The sequence below is a fragment of the Mobula birostris genome, chromosome 11, assembly GCF_030028105.1.
Source record: "Mobula birostris isolate sMobBir1 chromosome 11, sMobBir1.hap1, whole genome shotgun sequence".
Classification (NCBI taxonomy): Eukaryota; Metazoa; Chordata; class Chondrichthyes; order Myliobatiformes; family Myliobatidae; genus Mobula; species Mobula birostris.
In genome coordinates this window covers 22979516-23002958 of record NC_092380.1, presented here as the reverse complement: position 1 = coordinate 23002958, position 23443 = coordinate 22979516, and the positions used below count along the sequence as shown (strand labels likewise).

The 23443-nt window shown below is 44.8% G+C and overlaps 1 protein-coding gene across 2 annotated transcripts in view; it reads right to left on the bottom strand.

Moving 5' to 3' along the window:
- Positions 1 to 356: 356 nt before the first annotated feature.
- The window catches only part of LOC140204931 (myosin-binding protein C, fast-type-like), a 113324-nt gene continuing 90237 nt past the window's right edge, over positions 357 to 23443 (bottom strand). For both annotated transcript variants that reach the window (XM_072271911.1, XM_072271910.1), the window contains 7 exons: positions 21765 to 21960; positions 15304 to 15443; positions 13557 to 13716; positions 11956 to 12092; positions 7580 to 7766; positions 1800 to 1838; positions 357 to 543 (listed from right to left, as the gene is read on the bottom strand). In XM_072271911.1, the coding sequence (XP_072128012.1) occupies positions 1828 to 1838; positions 7580 to 7766; positions 11956 to 12092; positions 13557 to 13716; positions 15304 to 15443; positions 21765 to 21960 (831 nt within the window). In that variant the 3' untranslated portion in view covers positions 357 to 543; positions 1800 to 1827. The remainder of the gene's footprint in view (positions 544 to 1799; positions 1839 to 7579; positions 7767 to 11955; positions 12093 to 13556; positions 13717 to 15303; positions 15444 to 21764; positions 21961 to 23443) is intronic.

Here is a 23443-nt window from a genome sequence, read left to right as displayed (position 1 = left end):
CCCTAAACACCTGCAGCATAACAGGCAGTAAATAAGGATAAAAGTAAAGGGGGAATGTCACAGGCACTTTTTCTTATATATACAGAGAGTGGTGAGTGTGTGGAGGACTAGTGGTAGAGTCAGATACACTCAGAGCATTTAAGAAACTCTTAGAAGATAGAAAAATGGAGAACTATGTGGGAGGGAAGGGATAGAATGATCTTGGAGTTGTAAAGTCGGCACAACATCGTGGGCTGAAAGGCCTGTACTGTGCTGTTTCTATGACACTGTGATGTCAATAGAATTGCCTCGCCACCAACCAGATAAGATCCATGCTCAAAAACTGTATTTTCCAAAGACAGAATTAAACAAGAATATCAGTGTGTAATTGTTTTATTTTCCCTGAAAATATATATGGGCGACATGAAACAGCGTTGTACTTCTGTCGTTACACAGATGAGAGTCGGTGCGTCCACCTCAGGGGGAAGGTTGCCGTTACTCCCACAATCCTTTGCTGCCACAAGAAGACCGTTGCCATGCATTGGAAAACTGAACTGAAGCTACCTGTGGGTCATAAGGTGAGAGGTCAGATCAGATCAGCTTGAGAGAACACACATATATTCCTTGTAATTGTTGAGAACTGGAGTGTAGGAGAATGAGGGAAGATTTGATCGAGATATAGAAAATTATGAGGGGTATCGATAGGGTAAATGCAAGCAGACTTTTTCCACTGAGGTTGGATGAGACTAGAACTAGAGGTCATAGGTTAAGGGTGAAAAGTGAACTATCTAAGGGGAACATGAGGGGGAACTTCTTCACTCAGAGGGTGGTGAGATCGTGGAACAAGGTGCCTGTGGAAGTGATGGATGCGGGTTAAATTTAAGAGAAGTTTGGAAAAGTACATAGATGGGAGGCGAATGGAGGGCTGTGGTCTAGGTGTGAGTCAATGGGACTAGGCAGAATAACAGTTCAGCATGGGCTAGATGGGCTGGGTGGAGGAATCTGATAGGAGAGGAGAGAGGACCATGGGGGAAAGGGAATGAGGAGGGGCACCAGAGAGAGGTAATGGGCAGGTCTGGAGAAGAAAAGAAGAAAGAAGGGAGCCAGGATAGGGAATAGAAAAATCAGTTATAGAGGACCCTTACCACTACCAAAATCCCAAAGTGCTTGATAGACAGTTAATCAGATAAAAATAGCCATCGATTCAAAGACAGAGATATTAGGACAATTGGCAAGAAGGTGGATATTAAGGAATGCTTTGGAAGAAGAAATGGAAGGCTGGAGGCATTTGAGGAGGGAATACCAGAACTTAGAGCTTGGATGGGTGAAGGGGTGGTGGGCAACAGTGAGACACAGTGGGTCTGCGCATTAGCGTAACAATTAACAGCGCCAGCTTTAAGTCAGGAGTTCAATTCCCATCGCTGTCTGTAAGGGGTTTGTCCGCTCTCCCCATGACTGCGTGGGTTTTTTCCCGATGCTCCGGTTCGATCCCGCGTTCCAAAGACGTACGGGTTAGTTGTGGTCATGCCACGTTGGCACCGGAAGCATGGCGACACTTGCAGGCTGCCCCCAGCACATCCTCTACCCAAATGGCGCATTCCACTCTATGTTTTCATGTACGTGTGATGAATAATGCTCATCGTTCTTTAAATATGGGTGGGTAAATGGGACTGGTTCAGAGAGGCATCTTGGTCAACATGGATGAGTTGGGCCAAAGTGTTTGGTTCTGTGTTGTATGACTCCTACGGCTCTACATCACAAAAAGAGTGAGGAAAATGTGATCGGGTGAACAAGGGGCGGTGCATAAAATCTTCACTTACCAAGCCGTTGCAATGCACAGAAAGCACCTTACTGGGGAACTGTAAGAGAATCAGAGACAGAAAACACAAATATTAGAAGTGTTTTTGGTCATTGTGAACTTCTTCTGTCCTATTCCAAGAGCACAGTACAGCTATGATCAAATTGTTACCCATTCAAACATGTAGCCAACCAGAGATTACCTACGGTCTCAGTCATCGTCAAGTCAAATCGCTTCAGGTCCTCAGAAGACATGACTTAGACTAGGGCTTGATCAAAGAGCAACTTTATTCGCCGTATACATTTACATGTGTTAGGAATTTGCTGTAGTCTACTGGTCAGGGCAGGACATGCAACAAAAAGCAACATTTAACAATAAACAATTATATAAAAAATAAATTTAGAGTTTAAAGTACAGATATGGAATAAAAGACCGTGTATTTACAATGTAAGCAGCTTTATAAAGAGTGGTTTAAGATGTTGACAGAGCAGTGACAGGGCTAATAGAGAGAGGGGGTGGGGGTTAACTAGAATGGTTGATCACATTTATTGCCTGGGGGAAGCGTCTGTTAAGATGGCACGAAGTTTTTGTTTTAATAGCCTTATAGTGCTTTCCAGAAGGGAGCTTATAGAAAAGGCAGTTTGTAGGGCAGATATTCCCTGGAACATCAGACACTGAGTGGGGTGACCTGATAAGATCATGTGCGGCATAGACAGGGTGAAAGCACAGAGTCTTTCTCCCTGGGAGGAGGACATAAGTTTAAGATCAGAGGCCGGAGATTAAAAGAGGCAGTTTCTTCACCGCCAGAAGTAGTGGCTGAGGTGGGCATATCAGCAACATATAAGCACCGTCTAGTTAGACAGGAGAGGTTTAGAGGGCTCTGGGCCAAACGCGAGCACATGGGACAAGTTTAGATGGGAGCCGTTCAGCTCATTCAGCATGGAGAGGTTGGGCCAAAGTACTTATTTCCAAGTTGTATGCCTCTATGACTCTTTCAAAGATTCAGAGGTTCAAGCTGCATTTATAATAGAAGCATGCATACAGAGTGCCACTGTGAGATTCACCCTTCGGCTGGCAGCCATAAAACAAGGAAATACCATGGAACCCGTTCAGGAAAACATCAAGTATCCAATGCACGAAAAAAGAAGAAATTAATCGAATGGCAAAAAGTGAGCAAACATTAAATGTCAAACCAGGAGTCCAGGAGTATTCAGTTTACTTCAGTTCGGTGTTGTGCTGCTAGCCGGCTGCAAGACACGGGGCAAAGCATTCTTCGCTGAGGTGCCTCACACCACATCAATCACCCCGATCAAACCCCTCAATAACAGCGGAGAAAAAACAGTAACCAGAATCCAGGAACACATGCGACATAGACCCCAAATTCCCCCCCCCCCCAAAACAAGTACACAGCCTCTCTGATCAATCCATGCAATATGGATCCCAAGACTCCTGCACTTTCCTCGGACAGCAGCTAACGAGAGGGAGAGGAAGGCAGGCAGGCAGCAGCGAACATCCTCCGCTCTTGTCCTCATCGACTTCAACCTTGTCTGACGCCTCAACTGAAGAAAAGCAGTGGAGTCCATCATGGGCTCGCACCCTCGATGCCTCAGTCAGAGCGAAGCAATGGAGTTGATCGTGATCCCTGTTGCCAGGCCGCGCACTCCACCCCAAACCTCACCGTTTTCCCTCGGAGACAGAAAAGCGCCAGATCTCCCAATCAGCCCGAAAACACACCATCAAATTACAAACCACAGGTTCCAGTCACACGCAGCTTTGTCATAGAATCACAAAGAAGAAGAAGTGAAAGAGAAGTTTTTTGAACTACCTGCAGGACATTGGTCGCTTTGTTCACAGGCGCCATCTTGAACACGAATAGTTTACTTTGAAAGCTGAGTTTATTGTCACTACATACTGTATGTATGGTACACTGAGGTACAGGCATCACAGACAGGGGCAAGGCCTTAATCCAAAAATGAAAACCACTATCAGAGGAAAGTCCATGGTCATGCAAGAAGTGGTCCGTAACGTCCTGTTGCTGAGGTAACGTTAGGGTTGTGCAGGTCGGTTCAAGAATCTGATGGCTGAAGGATAGTAGCTGTTCCTGAACCTGGTGTGGTAGGATGGTAGGACTTCGGCTTTCTGTACCTGCTGCCTGACAGTGGCAGTGAGAAGAAGGCATGAGCCAGACCAGTACAGGTGCCATATTCTTAATATGGTGGCTTGTGTAGATGTTATCAGTGAGACCTTCCTGCCTGAACCCCTCTGATACCGGATCACTGCCTTAATCCCCACAGGACCGGTACAGAATGGGTTGTCCTGGTATGGAAACACCAATGCCCAAAAGCAGAAAAGCCTATAAAAATGGTGGATGCAGCCCAGTCCATCACCATTCAGCACGTTCATGAGGAGCAATGCCCCAAGAGAGCAGCATCCATCATCAAGGGCCCCCACCACCCAGCCCATGCTCCCTTCCTCCTACAGGCATCAGGAGGAACAGGAGGTTGAGCGGATTATCGGCACCCAAATGCCCACCATTGAGAACATCTATCATAAATGCTGCCTGGGCACAGCAAAAAACATTATCAAGGATGCATCTCACTCTAACCATAGACTTATTACTCTCCTCCCATCCAGTAAGTGCTACAGGAGCCTCCGCTCCAGCACTAGCAGGTACGGGAAGAGCTTCTTCCCTGAGGCTGTGACCCTGCTGAACCTCACATCACAGCGCTAAGCAGTATTGCATCCATATTGTACTGTCTCAGTACTTTTATATTTGTGTGCCGTAGCACTTACTTTTTATTCACAGTTATTTTGTAAATAACACTATTCTTTGCATTTCTGGTTAGATGCTAACTGCATTTCATTGGCTTTATATCTGTACTCGGCACAATGATGATAAAGTTGAATCTAATCTAATTTATTATCCTGAACATTTATTACCCTTCAACCATCAGATTCCTGAACCAGCATGGATAATGAATAATTTTTGAGCGCTGGCATGACATTACAAATGGAAAATTCCACAAGGTGCTGCGAAGGTTCGCAGGCACTGGGCATGTCTCCGAACAGCACAGGCAGTTCTAAAGAGTGACCTCACATAACCTGAGTGGGGCCCTGTTGGCGACAGTTTGTCTTCAGCAGTCATCAGAGCCAGACCTTCGTGCATCACTCACAGTGATTACCGTGTGGGTTGCGCTTGTTCTCCACTCATTGCTGTGAAGATATTGTTGAAAATGTCACAAAAGCTTGCAGTTTCCCCTACGGGTAATAATGAAAAGAAAAAGAGGAAACATTTTGTCGCGATGTTTATCTATAACACAGAAAGTCAAGTTGTTGGGCAAACTTGACAGCAGTGTAAGTGTGAAGCATCTGACAGAGGGGCATGTTGTTGGAACAAACACCATCTACAACCTGAAGAAACAGAAGGACAAACCTTTGAAGTTCTATGCTGAAAGTAATGAACAGAAGTTAATGAAAAATAGGAAAAAACAGCATAAAGCAAAAAGTGAAGATCTCGAACGTGTATTGAAAGAGTGGATTCATCAGCGTCGGAGTGAACATGCTGCTTAACAGTACGCTGATCATGAAACAAGCAAAGATCTATCACCACGAACTGAAAATTGAAGGCAAGTTTGAATATTCAGCAGGCTGGTTGCTGAAATTTGAGAAAAAGCACACATTAAGTTTTTAAAGATTTCTAGTGACAAAGCATCTGCTGATCACAAAGCATCAGGAAAATTGAAGGTCTAGGCAGCAAGCATTCATAACAGAACAAAAAAACATGTAATTTAAAATCAAAGAAAGATCGCTATGACAAAAGCCATTGTTAATGAGGCAGGTGACACTGGAGGAAACATTTTAAAATGTCATCCAGCGCAGCGCCTCCTCATCCTGACAGTATCCACTTCCAGGTCCCTCAGTCACTTCTGATATTCCTCCTCACAATGATGTCAACGATGATATACCTGCTCCATCAAGTTTCTCAGAACTGATGTACTTGCAGTGTTTGGAGCTGCACTTACCTTCTTTTGTAAGCGAAGATCACCACAATTTTTTGGTACTTACAAAGCATATTATTTTTGCATGAAATCTGAATTTCATCTCCACCTAAAATCCAATGTTTGAGTGCAACATGACCAGCATCAGTGCTGCGTTAAAAGTAAAATGTTGGCTTTTTCCCCCCACAGTGTTCATGACATTTGCTTGTAATTAAATTTAATCCTTTGTTTTTATGTCCCGCTTGGTGGCGCAATAATATCAGTGCCAGACTCTGGAGCAAAGGTTCCCAAGTTCGAATCCTAGTCAGGTTGAGCAACTCGAGCTAGCAACTCGGCCTCGTAAAAACAAGAATAGCTTGCTACGGAAACACCGTCACGACGGTGCCCCGATAACTCCACTGCCGAGTTAAGGGCTATTCTTCTTCTTCTTCTTCTTCGTTTTTATACTTTCCATAAACCCTAGGAAAATGCAAATCCAGTGTGCTGTAAACTTTAATCAAAACACAGCATCGTAGGTGGAGACTGAAATCCTGCTGACTCCTGATGCTGTTGTGCTGCTTTTGTTATCCAGCACACATTATACTCATGGCATGTAACCACTTTTACTGTACATATATGTATTGAACAAGTGTAAGGCTTTCCGGTAGCATATAAATTCAGAATTGGGAATGATGGCAATGCCAAGCAGCCACTAGTTAGTCCACCTAGGCGGCCGAGGTAGTGATAGCTTGCCTTTCTGATGATTCAATGTGCATGTTATTGTTTCGTGCACAAATTTATTATATAAAAATACCTTCAGGCTGTACATGTAAGCTGGATACATCATATAATGGATTTTGCATTTAGACTTGGTCCCATCCCCAAGTTATCTCATTACATTGATGCCAATATTCCAAAATCCAAACCCGAAATACTTCTAGCCCCAAGCATTTTGGATAAGGGGGGCTCAAACCTGTATTGTTATTAATATTAATATTATAATTTATTTGCACAGTTGCCTCCTTTTGCACATTGGTTTTTTGTCGGTCTTTGAATAGTTTTTTTCATTGATTCTATTGTATTTCTTTATTCTACTGTGAATGCCTGTAAGAAAATCAATCTCAAGATACTATGTCGTGACATGTACAGTGGATTCTAGTTAATTAAGCCGTCAAATAATTAGGGCAGCTGCTTATTTGGGATAATTTGGAAAAACTAAGCGAGAAAGTAGCAGGGATTCCATACATTTATATGGGACGCTATGCCGCTTAATTGGGACATGAGGTTGTTGCCAAACAGTTTCTAACTAGCATCGATTGTGTGCAATTGCGTGGCCTCTAGACCTTACACCATGCTAAGAACAAACAGTTTTTAAATAGCATCAGTTGCATGTGTGTTCAAAAAGCAGTGATTTTGTCACCGAGAGTTGGTGAGACATAAGCAGTAAGACAATTCAGAACTGTTTTGCTCACTGAAGCTTCAAATATTCAGGCTTCAAGATGCCAGATATGGCTGTGAGTGAAAATCAGATGATTTCACTACCCCAACAAGTGAGGAGCTATGAGGAATTTGAAGGTATCGACAGTTACCTTGAATGTTACAATGAAAATAAAGATTTTGAAGATGCAATCATTGAAAGCTTTGTATAAAGGCAATCCATTATCAGCACTGGGTGTTTAATTGGGCCAAAATGTGCTGGTGCCGAAATGTCCAAATTAACCAGAATCCACTGTATATACTTTCATATTTAAATTTCCTTTGAACTTTGAACTGTATTTACCCAATGGAGCTAATAGAGAACAGCAACGAGAGAAACTATTCGTACCTCTCACTTCAAGTTTGCATTCCACTTCATCTTCTCCCAGTTCGTTGACGGCCTTGCAAGTGTAGTTTCCACCATCGAAGGAACTGGGTTTGCGGATTTGAAGCGTCAGGACACCTTGGTTGTGTTTCATCAGGAATTTTGGGTCATCTCCAATCACCATGTTGTTCTTCATCCAGATAATCTTCGGCTGCATTGAGGAAAGTGAGTTGTGAAGACAGATTTAACAAAGCGAAGGGGTAGGCAGCAAGGCAGGATGGGAAGAAGGAACCACGGCAACCAATCAACCAACCAACCAGGCCCCTTTCATAGCCTCAGCATCACCCAAATATTTCCCTGCCAGTCCTGCATCCCTTCTCCCATTGGCCCAGTATATACTCAGTGGCCATTTTACTGGGTGCGGGACGTGCTGGGGAGGCTAGTGCCCGTGATGGAGCTGGGTGTGTTTGCAACTTTCTGCTGCTTTTTCCAATACTGTGCTGTGCGGCCCTTTACCAGATGGTGACGCAACCAGTTAGAATGCTGTCCATTATACATCCGTAGAAACTCGCGAGAGTCTCTGGTGACATACCAAGTCTCCTCAAACTCCTGAGGAAATATAGCCACCATCATGCCTTCTTTGTAACTGTATTGATATGCTGGGCCCAGGATAGATCTTCATAAATGTTGACACCCAGGAAGTGGAATCTGTTCACCCTTTCCACTGCCGATCCTTTGATCAGAGACTGGTGTGTGTGTTCCCTCAACTTCTTCTACTTGAAATCCACAATCAACACCCCTGACCTCTCATTAACAAGCCATTTTCACCCGCAGAACTGCCACTCACTGAATGTCGCACCATTCTCTATAAACTCCAGAGACTGTTCTGCGTGAAGATCCCAGGAGATCAGCAGTTTCTGAGATACTCAAACCACCCCATCTGACACCAACAATCAAGGTCACTTAGATCACATTTCTTCCCCATTCTGATGCTTGGTCTGAACAACAACTGAACCCCTTGACCACGTTTGCATGTTTTTATGCATTGAGTTGCTGCCACGGGATTGACTGATTAGATTGGCGTTAACAAGCTGGAGTACTGGTGTTCCTAATAAAATGGTGACTGAGTGTAGTATCCTCAGTTCACCTACTCCGATCTTCCCAAATGCACCAGCTCCATTGACCAGCACCTGGACCACAGCCCTCCATAACTCTCCCATCCATTTACTTATCCAAACTTCTCTTAAATGTTGCAATCAAACACCACATCCACCACTTCCACTGGCACTCCCTTCCACACTTGTGCCACCCTTCTAGTGAAGAAGTTCACCCTCAGGTTCCCCTAAAATATTTCACTTTTCACCCTTAGCCTTTGACCTCCAGTTCTAGTTTTGCCCCAACCTTGGTGGATAAAGTCTGCTTGCATTTACCCTAACTATACCCCTCATAATGTTGTATACCTCTATTAGATCACCCCTCATTCCCTTACATTCCAAGGAATAAAGTCCTTAACCTTTTCAACTTTTCCCTCTAACTCAGGTGTCAAGTCTGAGTAGTAAATTTTCTCTATACTCTTTCAAGTTTATTGACATCTTCATACATCCTGATGGTAGAAAAAGAGACCTTGTGGCCCATTGAGTCTATCCTAGCCCATTCCCTATGCTTCTGCCACCCACCTACACAACAGGGGCAAATTACAGTGGCAAATGGATCTACTAATCACGCGTCTGAGAGAAAACTAGGGGTCCTAAGAGAAACTCGCATGGTCAGAGGGAAAAGGAGAAGACGGGTGAGGGAGAGGGACAGTGGGCGTGATGTGAGATGCTAGGAGGTGACGTGTCTCTATTAAAGAGCCCTCTCCCTCACCTGTCTATCACCTGGATTCACCTCCCACCTGCCAGTCCTTGCTCCAGCCCTCCGTGCTTCCCGCGGCACGGTAGTGTAGTGGATGGTGTAACGCTTTACAGCACCAGCAACCGGGTTAAGTTTCCTCTGCTGGGCGCAAGGAGTGTGTACGTTCTCCCCGTGACCGTGTGGGTTTCCTCCCACTTTCCAAAGACATATGGATTAGGGTTTGTAAGTTGCGGGCATACTATGTTGGCAACGGAAGCATGGCGACACTTGCGGCTGCCCCCAGCACATCCTTGGACTGTGCTGGTCATTGATGCAAATGACACATTTCACTATACGTTTCGATGTACAGGTGACAAATAAAGTTGATCTTTCTCTTCTTTCTTTCACCTATTTATACCATCCATCTCCCAACTTTCTTTTCAAAGACGTGTGGGTCAGTGGGTTATTTGGTCACATGGGCGTAACTGGGCAGTGCGGGCTCGATGGGTCAGAAGGGGCTGGTACCTAAATAAAATAAAAACTCCAATTGCTGGAAATACTCAGCATGTCAGTCAAGATCAAAGTAAGGCAGGTCAAGGTTTCAGGTCTGAACTGGGAAGGAGGCAGAAGAGGTTGACTAAGCCTGGGGCGAGGGGGTTGTCTCTGATAGGGTAAACCTGGGAGTGACCATGGGGATAAACTATAAACAGGGTTCTCTAGTCCGTAAGTGAATGGGAGCAGTTAGAGAGCGAGAACATGGACGAGTGAATGTGGAAGGTGGTGAAATGCGGAGCAGTAACCTTCCTGTGTGCTCACAGAAGATGGACGGGTCAAGAGGAAGAATGTTGTGCCGTGAATGAGTGCTGGGGCTTCCAAAATACATTTACAGAGACAGTAAATTGGCCCCCTGAAATTCTTAGATACTCCATCAACCTGCAAGTTCTTTTCCAAGTCCATAAGAAAATAAGACACAGGAGCAGAATTAGGCTACTTGGCCTATCGAGTCGGCTCCACCATTTCATCATGGCTGATTTATTAACCCACTCAACCCCATTATCCTGGCTTCTCCCCGTAACCTTTGACACCCTTACTAATCAAGAACCTATCCACCTCCACTTTAAATATACCCAGCGACTTGGCCTCCACAGCTGTCTGTGGTACTGAATTCCACAGACTCTCCACCCTCCAGCTAAAGAAATTCCTACTCATCTCTGTTCTAAAGGTATATCATATTCTGAGGGTGGACTCCCTCACTATTGGAAACATCCTCTCAAAGCCCACTCTATCTAGGCTTTTTAATATTCAATAGGTTTCAAAGATATCATGCATCCAACATTGTCCTGAAATCTACTTACCTCTGTTCCTTTTCCATTGCAAAATCTTAGAACTCCTTCCCCAACAGCACTGTAGGAACACCCTCACCACACAACCTCAGCAACTCAGGAAGGTGACAAATCTCAGAAAAGAAAGTTGGCCTTTCCCTAGCCCGGCCGTATCCACAGATCACAAGGAGTTCAACAGTTGGATGGCCTAATTCCGCTCTTGTGTCTTATGGTCTCACTAACGCGTGATTCTCAGACAAAGGGGCATAGTTTCACGATAAGGGGCCGAAAAAGGTAGAAATTTTCTTCCTGCAGAGTACTGAAACTCTGGAACTCTCCACTCCAGAGAGGCACGGAAACAATATAATCAGAAATAGTTAAAGAGGAAGTAGATTCATTTTCAGAACATTGGAGAATTGAGGACTACAGGGACCTGACACAGAGATGGTTCAGCCATGGTTGTATTGGAATGATCGGGGGGGGGTGGGGAGGAGGCCTAATGGACCAAGAGGGCTACTCCTGCTCCTATTGAATTGTGTTCTGGTGAAAATACAGGAAGGAATTTAATACAAATGACTCTGCACGATAGGAATATGCAGAAGCATGCTTAAACCAATATGTTTTACACTAAAGGCTGATTTATACTTCTGCGTCAAATCGACGCCGTAGGTACGGCGTAGCCGCGAACCCTACACAGAGCCTACGCAAATCCCTACGCCGTAGCCTGACGCGCACCTCTCCCAAAATGTAACAACGCGTTGCGGCAACACAGACCGCAACAACTGTGATTGGTCCGCTTGGTAGCATCGCATTTCCTCCTACACTGCAATAGCTTCCCATTGGGTGACTGAAGGGCAGGGAAGGAACTCTGGCTGCAATGCTTTCCATAAAGCTTTACAGACCTCCGAAATTATGGAGGACACATTTCGCTTTTATGAAAAAAGACACTGGCTTTAAACTTGTTTACCCCGAGAAAGACTACCATGACCATGAAGCCTTGCGCGGGCAGGTGTGCAGGCATGCGCGACGTGCCCGAATTGCAGAGTGACGCAGACACACCAACGCTCAAGTATAAATGCTCGCAACGCTCGTAGGCCACTTGCATACGTTACGGCGTCCATCTGACACAGAAGTATAAATCAGCCTCAAGACTCTCTTTACATGGGGCTCATTTTAACTGGTCCGTTAAACATGCCCTTTGGACTATTGCAGAGGCGGTATTGTTAGAATAAATAAGGTACTCACTTTGGGAAAGCCTCGAACTGAGCAGCTCAGCTTCGTCGTGTAACCTGCTACAACCGAACGATCCAGCAGAGGCTGGGTGAACTTGGGCGCGTGGCTAAAATCGTGCTCCTTGTACTCCGGCCTTACGTAGCTCTTGGCTGTGTCGCAAAATAGGAGAGAGTTAGGATCCAACTAGATATGTTTTTTTCACGCTCTCCACACTTTTCCACTTGCTGGAGCATCACTGGGCGCTTGCCGCAGGGCTGGAAGTGGACGCTAACTCACAACACTAGGGTGGCGCGGTAGCGTAACAGTTAGCATAATGCTATTACAGCCCCAGTGATCAGGGATCAATTCCTGCCACTGTCTGAATTGAACAGAGTAGAACAGAACGTTATTGTCTTTGCTCAAAACAGTGAGATTGTGCTGCTACTCTTACAATACATGCGGGACGGCTTAACTTAAAAAACAACATCCCATATTTACATGGAACAAGAGCCTTTCATAGTCCATAACTCTCAAAGGCGATTACCAAGCCAGGGTCTAACATTATTCAGCTGCACAGCAGCCCTTGGGTAGAAGCTGTTTTTAAGCCTTACTATCTTGACTAATAATCCCATTGATGTGGGCACGTGGCCAAGTGGTTAAGGCATTGGACTAGCGACCTGAAGGTCGTGAGTTCGAGCCCCAGCCAAGGCAATGTGTTGTGTCCTTGAGCAAGGCACTTAATCACACATTGCTCTGCGCCGACACTGGTGCCAAGCTGTATGGATCCCAATGCCCTTCCCTTGGACAACATCGGTGTTGTGGAGAAGGGAGACTTGCTGCATGGGCAGCTGCTGGTCTTCCATACAACCTTGCCCAGGCCTGCGCCCTGGAGAGTGAAGACTTTCCAGGCGCAGATCCATGGTCTCGCAAGACTAACGGATGTCTTTATTATCTTGACTAATATGTTACTGTATCTCCAACCAGGTGGCAGGAGATGAAACAGACAGCATCTGGGATGGGATGAGTCTTTAACGATGCACCGAGAATTGTAAATTGTCTCCCGGTCCGGTAGTTCAGTAGTTCAGTCCCATTGATGAGCTGAGCCATCCTAATCACCTCTCCCCATTTCCTCCCACTTTCCAAAGATGTACGGGTAGTGTTTTAAATTTAATATTTCAGCAATATTTGCGTAATCATGTTTATATATTGTTTGTTTAGGCATTCTCATTCATTTAAATAATTCATTATGGGTTATATGTAAAAAGACTTGAAGCGTATGCGTCATGACGCTACCACACGATATGTGGGCGCCTCGCTTAAAGTAAACCCAAGGTTTTACTCACATTTCAGACTCCTGTGTCGTCCTTTGTTTAATGTTTTGAAGTTACAAGACAGTGCAGGTCTGGGTTAGTAAGTTGTGGGCCTGCTGTGCTGGCACCGTTGGCATGGCAACACTCGCAAGCTGTTCCCCCCCCCCCCGTGCATCCTTGGACTGTGTTGGTTGTTGACGTAAAACAATGCATTTCACTGTATGTTACGATGTACAAGTGACAAGTAAAGCCAATCTTTCTATCTTTAAATCCATGCAATCCATTATGGTGGTCAGCTACCAGAGGGACAACTGTGACACTCACATTCTTTCTGGATGAAGGCCGTGTCCTTTGAGACGCGGGGGCTATCACTCAGGCCACAGATGTTCTCACTGAAGACACGGAAGTAATACTCATTACCCATGATGAGATCAGAGACGGTGCAGCCGGTTTTACGATTGTGCTCGTACACCGTGAACCATTCCTAAACGCAAAGGGTGGGAATATTTTTACTGTTTGTGCAAACCATCAGACCTGAAAAGGAGTTCAAAGTTCACTCAAGGTAAAGTTCCCTCAAGGTTTCCCCTCGACTGATTCACCTGTGATCTTCTTGAACAGATCTTGTGGACATTAAAGATAAGCTTTTGATCTCTCAGTATACCTCGCCACGTCCTTTACCCTTTACTGTCTACCTGCACTGAACTCTCTCTGTTACTGTAACATCCATACTTTTATGCATTGAGTTGCTGCCACATGATTGGCTGATTAGATATTTGCATTAGAGAGCAGGTGTACCTAATAAAGTGACTGTTCCGTGTATATTCTGCACTCTGCAACTGTTTTCACTCTTGTACCAACTGATGTACCTGCAGCTCAGCACATTTCAGAAACTAGCTGCCCCTCTAACACTTCCTGCTACCACAGTAAAGCAGCCAGCATATTCAAAGACCCCACCCTCCCCAGACATTCGCTCTTCTCTCCTTTCCCATCGGGCAGAAGATACAGAAGCCCAAAAGCACATCCCACCAGGCTTTAGGACTGCTTCTAACCCACTGTTATAACACAATAGAACACAACAGTTTGATAAGCTGGACGATTGACTTCACAATCTACTTTGTCATGGGCTTGCAACTTAACGTCTGCCAGCACTGCACTTTCTCTGTAAGTGCAACGGTTTATTCTGCATTCTTTCACTGTTTTCCCTTGGGCTACCTTGATACACTGATATGATGAAATGATCTACCTAGAGGCCATGCAAAGCTAAGTTCTCCGCCATATCTCGGTACATATAACAATTACAAACCAGTTTCCCAATTAGATCCATAGGGTTATACAGCACAGACACAGGCCCCGTAGCCAGACTGGCCCCTGCCACAGAGCAACACACACTAAAAAGCTAAAGGAACTCAACAGGTCAGTCAGCATCTATGGAGAGAATAAGCAGTTGACATTTTGATCCAAGACCCTTGCCCTGTGCCTCATTCTGATTGTCGAAAGCCATTTCCATTGTGATTGGTTAGTTTAGAAGCTGCAGCTGCTTTTCCCATTGGATAGAAGCCTGGCGCTCAGTTTCAAATATCCTGAGTATATAAAATTGTACATGGAAGGGGATTTCTCTCTTGGGAAGTTATGCTCTGCGCGCACTTTCAACCAAGTATGTTTGTTAAGTATTCTACTTTGTAGTGTCTGTAGCTTGGGGAACATGAATGTTTGATTGAATTTTTACTGTTTGTAAATAAATGGTTAATATATCTATTTGAAATCAGTGCATTTCCTGTCTCACTTGCCTAGACCCGCGGATCTGATTCAACATCACAACCCTTCATCGGGACCCCTGTGTATCACTGCATCTTTGCGCAGACAAGTGTCTGTGTCCTTGGGTTTGCGTGTCTGACTGTGTCAGTGTGTGCATGTGTATTATGACTGTTTATTCTTCTCCATAGATGCCACCTGACCTGCTGAGTTTCTCCAGCATTTTGTGAGTGTTGCTCTGGATTTCCAGCATCTGTCGATTCTCTTGTGTTTAAGCCATGGCTGTAATGGATGGCCATTCCTGGTACCCCAGACTCACCATGGTTTTCTTGTCAGCTTTCTGAATGGCATAGCCAATGATTTCAGAGTTTCCATCATCCTTTGGTGGTTTCCACTCTATGCCAGCATTGAATCCCCAGACATCTGTGATCTTCAGGGACTCCGGCGGTCCTGGCTTCTCTGAAATAATTTATGCAAAAGGGAATTCAAGGAAAAGCTGCAGGCTGCTTCCGGGAATTAAATCTAAATTTCAAAGTGAAATTATTATCAAAGTATGTACAGTATGCGTCACCATGTACTACCTTGAGATTCATTTTCTTGCAGGCATTTGCAAGAAAATAAAGAAATACTATACAATGTATGAAAAACTCTACATAAACAAACCCTGACAAACAGCCAAGGTGCAAAAGAAGACAAATTGTGCAGATAATAAAAAAGTGAATAAATAATACGGAGAACATGAGTTGGTGAGTCCCTTGAGAGTGAGTGTGTGGGTTGTGGAATCAGTTCAGAGTTGTGGTGAGTGAAGTTCTCCACACCAGCTCAGCAGACTTAAGGTTGTAGGCTAAGGGCTGTTCCCAAAACTGGTGGTTCATTGTTGAATTAAAGCTGGCAAGCATGGTGATCATCATATGGCCATTAGTGAGAAATCCCTCTACTTTCTACCATAACTCCTTTCATTGCATGTCTGACAAAGTACGAAAAGCCAAAGGTCATGATAAAACAGGTTGATGAGGTTAATGAGGCCAAGTTAGGAGTAACACACATCAAAGTTGCTGGTGAACGCAACAGGCCAGGCAGCATCTCTAGGAAGAGGCACGGTCCATGTTTCGGGCCGAGACCCTTCGTCAGGACTAACTGAAAGAAGAGCTAGTAAGAGATTTGAAAGTGGGAGGGGGAGGGGGAGATCCAAAATGATAGGAGAAGACAGGAGGGGGAGGGATGGAGCCAAGAGCTGGACAGGTGATTGGCAAAAGAGATATGAGAGGATCATGGGACAGGAGGCCCAAGGAGAAAGAAAAGGGGGAGGGGGGGAAAACCCAGAGGATGGCCAAGGGGTATAGTGAGAGGGACAGAGGGAGAAAAAGAATTGTATTTCTTGAATTTCCGGCATCTGCAGAATTCCTCGTGCTTCCAAGTTAGGAGTATTGTGTGCAATTTTAATCACCTACCTACTGAAAAGTATTAAGATTCAAAGAGTACAGATAAGATTTACAAGGATGTTGCCAGGACTCGAGGACCTGAGTTCTAGGGAAAGGCTGACTGGGTTAGGAATTTACTCCCTGGAGCTCAGGAGAAAGAGTGGAGATTTGATAGAGGTGTATAAAATTATGAGTGGGATAGAGTACAGTAAGGTGGGTGAGACTAGAGCCAGAAGTCATGGGTTAATGGTGAAAAGTGAAATATCTAAAGGGACCTGAGGGGGAACTTCTTCATTCAGAGGGTGGTGTGAGTGTGGAACAAGTTACAAGTGGATGTAACGGATATGGAGCAACACACATATGACTAGATCTTACTAGCTCTTCTTTCAGTTAGTCCTGACGAAGGGTCTCGGCCCGAAACGTCGACTGTATCTCTTCTTCGAGATGCTGCCTGGCCTGCTGCGTTCACCAGCAACTTTGATATGTGTTGCTTGAAATTCCAGCATCTGCAGATTTCCTCGTGTTTGCATAACGGATATGGGTTCATTTTCAACCTTTAAGGGAAGTTTGAGCAAAATGGGAGGTGTATGGACAGCTATGGTCCAGTGGTTGATGGGACGAGGGAGATTAATACTTTAGCATGTACTGTTTCCGTGATGGACAATGCATTCCTGAGGTACCTCCCTCCCTCCGCTAACCTGCAGGTCACCCTGGGCAACCTGGCATGAGACCAGGTGCTGGATGGTCGTATGAGCAGCTGGTGCATATCACAAGTCCTGGTTATGTTTGTGTTGTTGTTGTTGTTGTTGGATGCTTGAATTTGGATGCATTAGTCTACTTTTCTCTTAGCCATTGGGTGGTACGTCTGTAGGATTCATTGTTACAGACAGCTGTGGAGAGCAAGTCATTGGGTATATTTAAAGTGGAGGTTGATAGCTTCTTGATTAGTCAGGACATCAGAAGGTGATAGGTAGAAGGCAGGAGAATAGGATTGAAGGGGATAATATATCAGCCATGATGGAATGGGAGAAAGGATTTGATGGGCTGAATGGCCTAATTTCTCCCCTATGTCTATCTGAAAGTCCCCACTGCCAGGTCATCTTCACTCATGTCTGCATCCTTCCTGATGGATTCAACCAAAGGCTCGATACAACACCCGTACAAGACAGGGGAGAGAGGACAACCTTTTGTGACTCCTGTTCTTGCCAGGAAATTCAAGCATCCAACAACCACACCTGCTGGAGACGGAGCAGCAAATTCCAAAATGACAAGCAACTGTAACACAACCAGTCACCTGATCCATCATCCTCATCTGCTGTGCCAGTAAATCATCCTCTGGCCTTTTATGAACTTGACCTTTGGTGTTTAGATATCGTATAGGTCACATTTTGCAAGGGTTATTGGAAATTGGGACTTGTCCTTTAAAGATCTTTGAATTACTCTGAAATATCCTTATAGGGAAAAGGAGGAGGTTCCTTTAAATGAAGATCTCACACCCCAGGCATTCTCTCCTCTCCCCCGTCCCATCAGATAGAAGATACAAAAGCCTGAAAGCACATACCACCAGGTCTTTCATTGGTGTTGTGAGCTGAACTTTACACATTGGGCTCAGTGCACAGGGAGGGGATGGAATTACTGACAAATTTCTGTAATGTTATCTTGACAGAAAGAACATCAGAAGCCTGGCATCAGCCACGTTCTCTCGCGGGAGACAACGTGCTTACTGGAGACAGGGATTGTACGATTTTGACAGATGTGTGAATCAAAGAGTTTCTGCTCTAGAGACAGAATCTTATCTCAGATTTTAAGTAACAAGTCATTACAGATCAAAGAAATAGTCTGATCACTAAGATCTTTTACTTCCAAGTTTAAAGATTAAAGATTAGCTTTATTTGTCACATGTACATCGAAACATACAGAGAAACACGTCATAGGCGTCAAACCAAATCAACGGGGATTGAGCTTGGCAGACCGCAAATGATGCCAGGCTTCCAGTGCCAACATAGCATGCCTGTAATGCTAATCCATACATCTCTGAAATTTGTGAGGATACCGGAGCACCCTGATGAAACACAAGAGTGTCTTCCAAGAGGAGGTAGAGAGCTGGAGAAATATAGGGAGGAATTTCAGAGCTTAGAGCTTGGACAGCTGAAGTGCCCGTGTGGTAACGTACAAACTCCTTACAGTCAGCAGTGGTAACTGAACCCCAACCTTATAGCTGGCACTGTAAAGCACTGCACTGGCTGCTACCCTACCAAGTTATTCCACTTCAGGCCACAAGACCATAGGCTACAGGAGCAGAATTAGACCATTTGGCCCATCGAATCTGCTCCACCATTTCATCATGACTGGTTCATTTTCCCTTGCAGCCCCAATCTCCTGCCTTCTCTCCATATCCCTTCAGCCCTGACCAATCAAGAACCTATCAACCTCTGCCTGAAGCATACGTAAAAACTTGGCCTCTCTGGCCGAATGTGGCAACAAATTCCACAGATTCACTACTCTCTGGCTAAAGAAATTCCTCCTCATCTTCATTCAGAAAAGACACCACTCTATTCTGAGACTGTGTCCTCTGGTCCTAGACTCTCCCACCACAGGAAACATCCCCTCTACATCCACTCTATTGAGGCCTTTCAATATTCGATAGGTTTCAATTATGTCACCCCTCATTCTTCTGATTTCCAGTGAATAGAGGTCCAGTGACATCAAACGCTCTTCATATGACATACCGTTCAATCCTGGAATCATTTCCATGAACCTCCTTTGTGCTCTCTCCAGTGTCAGCATTTCATTTCTGAGATGAGGGGCCCAAAACAGCTCACAATATTCCAATACTGTTGTCCAACCAATCTTCAGCTGTCCAACCTCTCTCTGAAATCCCTCCCTATATCTCCCATCTCCTATTCCAAGTCACTCGGAACATTGTAAGCAGTTTTGGGTCCCTTATCTAAGAAAGGATGTGCTGGCATTGAAGAGAGTCTCGAGTAGGTTCACAAAAATGATGCTGGGCACAAAAAGCTTAACATTTGAGAAGTGTTTGATGGCTCTGGGCCTGTACTTGCTGAAGTTTAGAAGAATGAGGGAGGACCTCATTGAAACCTATTAAATATTGAAAGGTCTAGATAGAGTGGATGTGAAAAGGATGATTAATACTGAAGGAGTCTAGGACCAGAGGGCACAGCCTCAGAATACAAGCACATCCCTTCTGAACAGAGATGAGGAGGAATTTCTTTAGCTGGAGGGTAGTGAATCTGTGCCCAAGTCATTGGGTGTATTTAAAGCAGAGGTTGATAGGTTGTTGACTAGTCAGGATGTCAAAATTATAGGAAAAAGTTAGGTGCATCCTTTTGGAATGGAGATGAGGAAGAATTTCTTTAGCCAGCGAGTGGCAAATCTGTGGAATTCATAGCCAGAGATAGTGGTGGTGGTTAAGTCTTTATGTATACTTAAGGCAGAGATTGATAGATTTTTGACTGGCCAGGGCATGAAGGGATTCAGAGAGAAGGCAGGAGACTGGGTCTGAGAGGAAATGGGAGAGCAGACTCAATGGGCCAAATGGCCTAGTTCTCCTCCTATATCTTATGGTCTTACAGAAAGTGTGGTTGAGAGGGATAATAAATCAGCCATGATAGAATGGCAGAGCAGGCTCATTGGGCTGAAAGGCCTAATTCTGCTTCTATGTCCTACACTCCTTAAAATCCTCCTTCTGGTCAAGTGTACCTATATTCCCATCTTCAAATCAGTGTCTATTTTTATCTGATCAATTGCCTGTCTAGCATCTTGGGGTGTTGACTAAGATGAGGGTCCTGTGTAAATACAAGTGGTTATTATTATTCCACAAGAAATGCAAAGGTGTCCTTGGCAAGTGTGGAGTGCGGGAGCTTTAACAGAGATTGGCATGCAGAAATTATGTCAACTTTACATAAGCCACAGGTTTTGCGGCCTTGGGCAGTGAGTGTGTTGTCAGACACTGAAATAGCTCCAATTTTACTTAATCAACATTCCGCACATTTGATCCCTCCCTTTGGGTCTGGCTGTCCTTAAATCAATCCAGAGTTTTACATTCAATTACTTCATGTAAACAAATCCCTCCTGGCACCAGTGTTCTGTCTTTGCCCTTTCAATTAAAGAGTCCTTGTGTCCTTAATAGAAGGTTAAATTTCCTCAAATACCTGACCTGCCCTCACATCTACCGCAGTTTTATTCCTTTCCAAAACATTTCACTTTTATCGGAACAGATCCAAGCCCAGAACAGTATTGTCAGTGATTGGGGTTCATTTCCCACTGCTGTCTACAAGGAGTTCGTATGTTCTCTCCGTGATCTTGTGGACTTTCCCAGGGCGCTCTGGTTCCTTTCCATGTTCCAAAGATGTGCGGGTTTGGGTTAGTAAGTTGTGGACGTGCTATGTCGACACCAGAAGCACGGCGCCAATTATAGGCTGCCCACAGCACATCCTCAGACTGCGCTGATAGTTGACGCAAAAATGTCCGGATGTTTCAACATACATGTGACAAATCTTTCATCTGTTTTAAAAAAAAATGGTCCTCATAAAAAATCAGCTCAAACATTTGATCTAGATTCTCTAATGCACCAAGTTCCTGACACAGCCACAACAAATAGGTGAGGAATAACTGAGGCTTCCCCAAGTAGAAGGGAGGGTCATCCCAGAACACCTGAATGTGTTCTTCACGTAGTTCCACACCTCTCCCTCTTCAAAACACTTCTCCATCCTCATCAACTCCCATTCGATCCCAGCCAGGGAACATTGGCTCCCAGATGGGAGCATTGCTTATGTAAAATTGCTGTGCCAGCTTTTAGACCCCGCGACATCCACAGTCTTCATCATCTTCACATTCCCTGCTAATCTCCAGTCTTCATCACTTCAGGTTTGAAAGCAGATACGACAGTGGTGTGTAAGAGGCATTTAGACAGATAAATGAACATGCAGGGACTGGAGGGATATGAATCATATACAGGCAGTTACTGTAGATTCAGTTTAATTGGGCTGGCACAGACACCGGAATTGGCACCAATACTGTGCTCCAACTGTGCTGTACTCCTCAATGTTTTCATATTGCCCTGAATGGCCTAATTCTGCTCCTATGTCTTATGGTCTTACGGAACTGAAATAATATAATAAAGAAGTTAATTCTCTGTATGGGGTAGAGAGTCATGAAGTATCAACCACTCTGGTTTGTTGGACTCACACAGATCTGCCCCTCCATCCCTTTATTTATGTGGGTTCAGAACCCAGTTAGGTGACAGGTCTCCAAATCCCAGTACTCCCACTATTGAACCTGGAAGGTCCCCCCATTGCGTTCCATAACAAACCGCTCCTGCCCAGTCGGAGGTACTCACCAACAACCCGAATTTTGATATTCGCCTTGTCAACGAGGCCTTCAATCTGGACGCTGAGCTCGTAGGTCCCCGAGTGGGCGCGCTCTGCGTGCCGGATGAAGAGGATAGTGTCCACGTCGCTGTTGCGGATGCTGATCTGGCTGGTGTCCAGCGGCTGCCCTTCCTTCAACCATGTGACCACAGGTCGCGGCTTCCCCTGGGGAGGTTCAAAGTTCAAAGGTTAATATAATTCAGGCAGTGAAGTTGCTGGAGTTCAGAAGAATGAGGGGGATCTCATTGAAACCAATGGATATTGAAAAGCTTAGACAGAGTTGGGGAGTCCAGGACTTCAGAAGACTAGAATGTTCCTTTGGGACAGACATGAGGGGGAATCCTTTAACCAGAGGGTGGTGGATCTGTGTAATTCATTGCCACAGATGGCAGTGGAGGACAAGCCTCTGGGTGTATTTAAAGCAGAGGTTTTTGCTCAGCAAGGGTGTCAAAAGTTACAAAAAGAAAGCAGGAGAATGGGGTTGAGAGGGAAAATATGGAACAGAATGTGGAGAAGACTCGATGGGCTGAATGGCCTAATTCTGCTCCTTTATCTCATGATCTTATGAATGGGCTCAACTAACAAGGAACTATTTTGTTCCCCTAACCCAGTCCATCAGGAAAAACAGCCACCTCTCCACTGACACTGCTTCAGGAAAGCAGCCAGCACAATCAAGGACTTCTCCTACCCCTGACGTCCACCTCGATTGCTTAGAAGTTTATTGTCAGCAATAAGATTCCTTGCTCATGCGAAGCTCGCAGAGTAAACAGTAAACATGGTGATAAAAATACAAACAACAGTTTTGCAGGCTGCACCAGAGAGATCATCTAACCCCAGTGCATCATTGCTTGGTCTGGTAAAAGACCACAAGAAATTTCAGAGGGTTGTAGACAGAGGTCAGTTCATCACAAAGAGCAGCCTTCCCCTCGTGTCTCTGTCTGCTCTTTGAGCTGTCTCAGCAGAGCAGCTGCGTAATCAAGAATCCCAGATATTCTCTCTTCTTCTCCTCTCCCATCGGGCAGAAGATGCAAAACCTTGAGAATATGTACCACCAAGCTCAAAGGACAGCTTCTACCCCGTTTTGATCAGACTCTTGTGTGATAAAGATGAACTCTTGATCTCCCAGTCTACCTCCCTGTGGCCCTCGCACCTCGATTGTCTGCCTGCACTGCACTTTCCACAGTACCTGGACCAAACTACAAGAACAAGGACAGTTAGGCTGGAAAACAGCTTCTTCCCTCAGGCTATGAGACTCCTAAACACCCTGCTACCACCCAATCCTCATTATTTATGACAGCGTCAGTAGCAGTAAAACTGTTGTGCATTTAACTTTATGACACATGCAGTTATGTACATCTACAGAAAACCTTTACTATCTGTTAATATTACTTTATGTGTTATTTGTAATATATGTTCTGTGTTTTACACCTTGATCCCTCAGGAACACTGTTTTCAACTGCACGGTTGATTGATAATAAACTTAAACTTGAACAATAGCTTTATTAATCAAACTATCTTTCCTTCAGCCCCCATTGTCTCATGGTAGAGTTACACCCGGACAGGTGCGGCATTGTACCACCGCACATTTAACTTTATGTCCAAATGTACATCTGCAGAGTATTTTCATTTTCTTTTTTTTTTACTTATT